Genomic DNA, 8,727 nt, shown 5'->3' with positions numbered 1-8,727 from the left:
GGCAGTTGGAAGAAAATGGGGAAATGTGATGACCACGTATTTAAAATCAGCTGGAGTCAGGAATTCAGATTAAGGGAAAAATCTTCAATCTTTATTGAAGTGAAGAGGTGAAGAAGAATTGCGATAGCAATATGGGCAGCTGGGACAGGAAACCAGCTAGCAGAAGGGGATCGGAGGTGAAGGGCGGTCACGATCGCAATGCCAATGCCCGTATTGAATGATCTTTGTCTCCTAGTGTTTCTAGCAGCAAGAGCAAAATTGTTTTGAAATGTTCTTCCCAAACTCCTAGGTTATCTTGTCGGGTGATCTTAAGTAATTCTAATAAGGCTCATTTCCTTTCTTCTACCCATTCATTGTGATTAGATAATTCTTTCAGAAGATCAGCTACAAATCAGAATGATCAAGGGGTACACCATGAAGTTGATCCATGTCATCATCAAGTACAGCTTCTTTCAGAGCTGTCTTATCATAGGTGTTGATTGTATCAGAATAAGGATAGGGATGGTATTCTCGAGCTCCAGAATCCTGTGAAGGCTTGTGGAGGCTGGGTGTTGAGGAGTGAAGTTTTGTTATCAAGAGCTGTCCTTCCTCCTTCTACCACATCACTTCCTCCTCGAAGATCAGTGGCAGGTGAAGCTATCCCACCATCTCTTGAAACAATATCACATCCCGCTTAAAAGGCTCATTCAGATCCTCCTGGCTCCAGAAGCTAAATTTTTCTGTGGCTTCTGTTACTCCACGCAGAGAGCTGTAGATTTCATCTGAGTTCAAATTCTCTGTGTCATAGTCCAGCGTGGGAAATTTTGAGAAACCAACCAGCAAGATTTAAAAACTATGCTGAACTGACAATCATGAAAACACTGGAAGCACATCAAGATTCCCACAAAGAGGTTATGAGAGCTGCAGAAGAAGCTGCTTCTACATTGGCCAGTTCTATACATCCTGAGCAGTGTATCAAAGGGCTTTGCCCAACCATCCAGACTGCTGACTACCCTATCAATCTAGCTGCCATTAAGATGCAGACCAAAGTTATTAGAGGATTTCCAAGGAGTCCTTGCACCAGCTCCTCCCTGACACAATCCCAGGCTTGCTACAGGGCTATGACAACACTGAAAGTAGCTTTCCTAAGGCCAGTGTGTTTTGCCTAGTGGCAATATATTCTGTAATTGGAGAAGAACTGAAGCCTCACCTTGCACAGCTCACAGGGAGCAAAATGAAGCTATTAAATTTGTATATAAAGAGGGCCCAAACCACCAATAGCAACAGCAGTTCATCATCAGATGTTTCATGCACAGTTAATGGAAATATCTGGACTTATTTGTGTAGACTTAGAAGCAATCAGTGGTATCTCCCTGAGACCTTTCTTCTCCCATTTTCTTCATTGGCACGCCCAATCAGTAAAAGGAGGCCGCACAGATATTTATTGCAATCAGTATTTTGGTCCTTTCAAGCTTTTGTGTAGAATCTTATTGGTATCGAATGTAAAGGAAGCAAGGCCTGTGTTGGAGTCTTCATACAAAAAAAAAAAAAAATACCACCATGGGAACATTGGTAGGTGAAGTCAAGGGGCTGGTTCTGCTATGGGTATGTCTTGAAGGAGTTCGAGCAATAGTATTGCTTGGAGAGCCCACGCTGGTATTACTGGAATTCTTCAGGGAAAGAAAATGATAACTTTGCAGAAGGGTTTGGAAAAGGAAATACAGAAATTATGGGAAGGAAAATCCTTTAAAAATAGATATGATGAAATGGAAAAAAAAACATATAATTCCTTACAAAATAGATATGAAAAAATAGAAAAAAAGAAACCAACTTGTTCAAAAACAGAATTTGTAAAAATGGAAAAAAAAATAAACTCCACCAGTTAACCAAACAACTTATTTAAAAGCTCAATTGGCCAAATTCAAAAGGAGATAAAACAGCTTACTGAAGAAAATAATTCATTAAAAAATGAGAATTGAACAAATGGAAGGAAATTACTCAATGAGACATCAAAAATAAGGCAGATAAAACCAAAAATATGAAAAAAAGAGAAGAAAATGTAAAATATCTCATTGGAAAAGTAACTGACCTGGAAAATATATCTAGGAGAAACAATGAAACATTAATTGGACTTCCAGAAAATCATAATAAAAAAAGAACCTAGACAACATTTTTCAGGAAATCATTAAGGATAATCTTGACCCCTGCTTGAACTATGTATAGAATCCTCATTGATTTCCTGGTTTTAAGTATTCTTCTTTCTCTCTCACAATACCCTCTGTTCAGCTGCTAAAGTCATATTCTTAAAATTGTGTTTGATCATTTCACACACCTGCTCAAATAGTTTCACTGATTACTCCTGTCTCTAAGTTTAAATAAGAAACTCATCTTTATATTTAAAAGACTTCAGACAAGATTCAAACCTAAATTCTAATCTTATTATAGATAATTCCACTTAGTCCTCTGTGATCACTATTTCTCTTGGTCTTCAAAACAGAAACATGTTACCCTTTTCTGTTCCTTTGTGCAAGTTATCCCTATTTCTGCAATGTAATCATCAATCAAACTCCTTTTTTTCTATTGTTTCAAAGGTTAAGTCCAATCTTGCCTTCTACATAAACCTTTTTCTCATTTTCCTATTGCTAATTCTTTTTTCCAATAAAGACAAAAATATCTTGTATTTATTTTGTATATATTTACATATAAGTCTTGTTGTTATTAAGTCATTTCAATCATATCTTACTCTTTGTGACCTCATGTGGGATTTTCTTGTCAAAAGATATTAAAGTGATTTGCCATTCACTTCTCCAAACAATAAATAAGTAGCCAGATGATAATACTAATAACAATAATAATAATATAAAGAATAACAATATTTATATAGCTCTTACTTACCATGTTCCAGACCGAGTACTAAGTGCCTTACAAATATTATGCCATTTGATCCTAATGATAACAATAATTATAAATTTATGTAGTACATTAATATTTGCAATGCACTTTACACATTTTATTTTCTTTGATCCTTGAAACAGCCCTGGAAGATAAGTGCTATTATTATCCCCACTTTAAAATATGGATTAATTGACACAAACAAAAGTTAAACAAATTGCTCAAGTCACATAGTTAAGTATCTGAGGAAAGATTTGAAACTTGTTTTGTTGTCTCTAGCTCTACCTCTCTATTATCACTGCTAACTTCCAAAATTATGAATGTTACAAATAAACAATTTTCAAAAGAAGTATTGAAAATTATTATCAACATGTCTTGCTAAGAAAACCACCAAGGGGAGTTGTGAAAAGCCAGACACATTTAAATGTATCAACCAAAATAAAAACAAACAAATAAAAATATTTATACTATCACATTTTTGCTAGGAAAAAACTATAAAGAAAGTGGAAGCTCATTGATTGGTGAAAAAAAAAAACAAAGAAACTGATACATGAATGTTACACAATATTTTTTGGGGAAAAATAATAAATATTAAAAATTTAGAGAAGCATAGGAAGATCAATATCAATATCAATTGATGCAAGCATAATAAGGAAGACAAAATGTATCATGATCACAATGAAGAAAACAGGTTTGTTTGTTTTTTCTTAATGGAACATTATATAAATAAAAAGGCAAACATTTTTCTGAGGAAAATTTTAGAAAAATATAATTCTTTTTCATTATAGAGATAGTAACCTAGGTTGTGGAATTTTAATATGCTCTCAGAAATTGTCAATGCTTAATTTTGTCTAATTTTTTTCCAATATATCATAAACTTTTTGTTATAGGAGTGCCCCGTTGACTAAGAATCTAAAAGCAGATGTTATTGTTAACTATAGATGTTTAATGAATACTGGGCCAGAAATTCCATGGCAGCCACAAAATGGTTTCATTGTTAAAGATTCTGCCTGATTTCTAATTTTTTTCCTCCTTACAATCCATAGGGAATGCAAAATCATTTGCAGAAAAAAAGCAAATATATAAATAAATAAGACTGATTAAATATTCAGAATGTGTTTAAGAGGAGATTTGTGGGATCATGTAGAGCAAGAATATTGTTTCCTAGAACATTTTCTCCACCAAATTCTTTTGTCCTCTGAACTTCCACAGAAATAAATTTTATCTCTTTCACAACAATTTTTTTATGAAAAAAAATTAAAAATCTCCAAAAAATTGCCACTGTTGAATACTAAGCCATTAAAAAAAGATATAATTGCCAAGTCCTATACTTAAATATAAACTGTAATTGTGTCAGCATTCATGACATCATCCATTCTTGATAGACTTTCCACAAGTAAACTTAATTTTGATTGTTTTTTTGTTTTTGTTTTTGCTGAGACAATTGGCATTAAGTGACTTGCCCAGGGTCACACAGCTAGGAAGTATTAAGTGTCTGAGACCATATTTGAACTCAGGTCCTCCTGACTTCAGAGTTGGGCTCTATCCACTGAACTACCTAGCTGCCCCATGACTGTTTTAAGGGGAATAAAATCCTATTGGTAAGATATCTATTCAATAAGAAATAGAATGATATGGTCAGTATAGCTGTTTCACTAATAATTATCACTACCTTCTTACAGTTTATTACAAGTTCATAATTATTGTATCTATTATTACTCCTTTTTTCTGATGAAATATTCCACAGAAATAGGCTTGTTCTGTGATGACCACATATTTTAAAATCAGTCGTAGTCAGGAAGTCAGGATAAGGGAAAATCCTTTATTTTTATTCTTTGTCCAGGTGAAGGGGAATGGCTATATGAAGTGAGAGCAATCATGACAGGAATCCAACGAGCAGTGCTTCTGGCTCTCACACTCCACCCCCCAATCCTCTATGCAATCTCCTATACAACACATCAAACTTGCACAGAGAGGGGGCGGGGCCATTCTTTTTCCAAGCATATATATTAATAGAGTATTGTCCAATTGCTAATTAACCTCAAGTGCTTGGGACCTCAGTGCAACAAGAGCTTCAAGAGCTTCAGCCCATTACCTTGTTCAGATATTATCAGTATTGCTTTTAAGATGAGCATTGCCTTTTTGGGAAGTCATCAAATTTTCTATAAAAAAGGTCCAAAAGTAAGAAAGGTAAACCCCAATCTTTATGATACGGATAAAACCATGAACTATCAAAACAATACAATCAGAATATATATTATTTCAATTTTAATAAGCTGGAAAACCTTTTGCTGGTCAGCGATTAGCTGAGTTAAGTACGAGGAGGGTCATGATGAGAAGAAATCTTATTATTATTATTATTATTATTAAATATGAAGTTACATATTCTTCCTTTATTTTCCTTCTCTATTTACTTATTGATCCACTTGTTTTTAATCTATTAGGTCATCTCTGAAAGGGATAAACATAGTATTTCATACACACACATACACACATACATACACACATACACAGACACACATTTTGTCTTATATTGATTGTGAGTAAAAATGCCAGCTAACCTATAAAAGTAATCTTTTGTGAACATTAATTTATATTAAATAGAGAAAATATCTCCTTCGGGCAGAATTCTTTGACTACACTAAACCATTGTATTCTCTTCTTGCTCTGTAGTCTTTACAGCAATAGTACTTACTTGAAATGTACTTGCAGTTATTTGGAATTTATAGAATCATGGAATATACAAGCAGGAAGGGGCAGCAGAAATAATTTTTTCCTCTTCTGTATTTTATAAATTCTGAAACTGAAGCTTACATGTGTCAAGTTTGATATAATTTTACTTTGCAGGAGAACTGATACTGGAGCTTCACTTTCTTGATCCAGACTGGAACAGAATTGATCAGTATTTATTATTGTCTCCATGTATGTGTAAGACAAATTAGCAAGGTAGTCTTTTGGAAATTATACAACAGTATATGATTTTCAAATTAATTTACTTTAAATACATTATTTCATTTGAACTATGCAACAGCCATTTGAAGCAGGTACAGGCATGATTATGCCCATTTTAGAGATATAGACAGATTACTTGAGACAGATTAAATGACTCATCTGTATTTATATGGTTAAGGAATGTCAAAATCATGTCTTAATCAGATGTTTTCTTATCTTTGATGATTTTACATGTTACAGACAACATAATTATAAATGCTGATTCCATTGTCTCATTCTCTTATTATAGAGGGAAAGTAGGGGGAAATTTAGCTTAAGATATGATTATTTTGGGATATAGTAGATAGTTTAAGTTAAAATCTCTGGTGTGTGTGTGTGTGTGTGTGTGTGTGTTTATAGGTGTATTGTGTTTATGTGTTTCTATGTGTGTGTCTATGTGTGTTTTTTTATCTCTTTTTTTCCCTTTTAGCAAGGAATATTATAAAGAGTTATGAGTACCTGTTATGATGTGGTTTATTCCCCTGTCCTCTAACTCATAAATCAAAGTTGAATCAGGCTGTGAAAAGTCCCTAATTCTTTGTGTTGAGTCCCCTAAAGTGAACACTTAGGCCCCAGAGTCTATCTAACATGACCAAAATATGATCCTGTGACTGAGCTTTGCTTTGTGGTACAAAAATTGTAAGATTGTGGAAATTTAACTCATGCTTTCCTCTGGCAAACATGGAGACAATAGAGTGATTAATGTTTTCCCCCTTGCTCAGTAAAATTGTCTTTGATTATCTTTTGAATTAATTTCACATCAGTACCTACAAAGTTGATTTGTTGTCGAGATTGTTTATTATGCTGGACAGGAGAATTAGGAGTCAGGATTCCTTTATGTAAGCATAACTATAACATAGATGAAGACTGAAGTTAATTCTAACACCTTTTACTTTAAAAAAATAAATTTGGTCCTGGTGTGTGTGTGTGTGTATGTGTGTGTGTGTGTGATTGTGCCTCAGATCTATGATTTCATATGTATAGATAAGCTTTCCTGGAAAACCTATCTTTACCAGTGTAAATGAGTATGTGCTTTCCAACTTAATATTTTTAGATTTTACAGGGACATTGTAAAATTCCAGACTTATGTAGGGAAAGACAGATACTAAGTGGCAGAAATCACATTTGAAGCCAAGTCTTTCTGATTTTGAGACAAAAAAATTTTACTTGATATCATGACATACCATGATACCAAGTACTAAATATGTTGACATAATTATTATTTCATAACAATAATTGAATAATTAGTAAAATAGTGATGCTAACTAAATAGTTATAACACTTTTAGTTGAAGCTTAATATTTGTTATTTTTCTTGTTCCTTACAACTCATTGTGAGAAAAATGATATTACTCTAAGTTTATAGATAGAGAAACATAGATTGAAAAAGATTAAATTATATCCCAAAGTTAAACAGTATTAAATATTCAATGCAGGATTTAAATAAAAAAACTCCTGACGCCAAATCCACACACTCTGAAATTCATCAAATTTTTCTTTTCAAAAGGGCATCAGTCACATCCAGAATCACAGTACCCTGTTCTTATTAAGCAAACAAAATGTAACAGTTGACTACCTGTTGACCAATATCCATTCCAAGGAGCTGTGTTTCTATTTATTTTTTTCTCATGCCTCAATCAGCAGGCTGCTATAGCCTCTTAGTATTAGATATGTGTATCCTTTGCCAAGCATTGTGAAGTCTGCTGTGTATAATAGAAAGGAGGAAAACAAACTCTATGTGGTACAAAATGATTTGGAGTTAAATGATAATAAGTTTTAAATGCCTTTCTTTTTGGTAAAATAGCTCTTCTCCCCTACCTGAGTGAAGAATTATTTCCCAGTCAGGGAGATCACAAACCAGGTGCCAGTTCAGAATGGTGTGACAAGAAGATGCAAATTGAAGTCTGTGTGTGTGTTTGTGTGTGTGTGTGTGTGTGTGTGTGTGTGTGTGTGTGTGTGTGTCGCAGCCTATGGAGAAATAAAAATGTGTTGGTAAACTCAGAGCAGCGGAGGCCATTTGAGAAAGCAGCCCAGTCTGACAGAATGATTTTCAACTAAGAGCGTAGCATTGTTTATTGTGACTTTGAGTGGCAGTCTAATATATTAAATCAGTTCAGAAGATTGTAAAATGCATTAGCATTAGCAATTTAATACCTTCAACAAATTTAACTGTCACTCACAAGCATATCTGCCCTTGTTTAAAAATGGGTGAAAAAATTGGACTCCTTCTGTGATGGACGACAGTGTTAGAGGAGACAAAATCTTTTCCATGAACACAGTCGTCATAGAGCCACACAGCATTTATCATAATTAAGTTGCACAGAATCTACTGAGGAGCTAGCATTACACTGGTTGAAGTCTTTTGTGCAAATTTTACAATGTAAGATACTGGATTTGGAAAAGCATAGAGGCTTTCCCTCATGAAAATTTTATGGAAGGTATTTCTGCATTGAAATTTCATTTACATCCATCCTATGCATTTATCTAATTGTCACTTCTCTCTATTCAGCAACATATTGTGTGAAATTATTCCATGAAGTGGGTGAAGGGATCAAGAAAGGAAATCCTATTTCTGAAGTAATTAGAAATGAATACTTCTTGAGCTGTGGTTCTGATGGTTTTATTTTTCCTACTTGGCCAACTTCTTTTGAAGTCTTACTCCTTAAAGTGTGCCAAAAATGTTTGACTTCATATATAGAAGAACTTTTCTTTTAAAAGTCCAAAAAAAATCACTTAGGGAATGGTTATAGATTCTGTGAATTTATTTGAAATTCAGATGAATCTAATTCTATCACTTTTTTAAAACAGTGATTGGCCAGTAGAAGCTTTGGACAACTTTGTCTCACATGACAATGTCTATGTACAA

The 8,727-nt window shown here is 33.8% G+C and overlaps 1 protein-coding gene across 1 annotated transcript; it reads left to right on the top strand.

Moving 5' to 3' along the window:
* The first annotated feature begins 803 nt into the window (after positions 1-803).
* On the top strand, positions 804-1,462 carry LOC127546427 (CLIP-associating protein 1-B-like). Its single transcript, XM_051973544.1, is given in 2 exon segments — positions 804-1,032; positions 1,035-1,462. Coding segments are annotated over 2 exon segments (609 nt in total). The 5' UTR covers positions 804-851.
* The last annotated feature ends 7,265 nt before the right edge of the window (positions 1,463-8,727 follow it).

This window comes from Antechinus flavipes, chromosome 2 (genome assembly GCF_016432865.1).
Source record: "Antechinus flavipes isolate AdamAnt ecotype Samford, QLD, Australia chromosome 2, AdamAnt_v2, whole genome shotgun sequence".
NCBI lineage: Eukaryota > Metazoa > Chordata > Mammalia > Dasyuromorphia > Dasyuridae > Antechinus > Antechinus flavipes.
The sequence above is the reverse complement of the archived record's forward strand: the minus strand, read 5'-3'. Positions and strand labels throughout refer to the sequence as shown.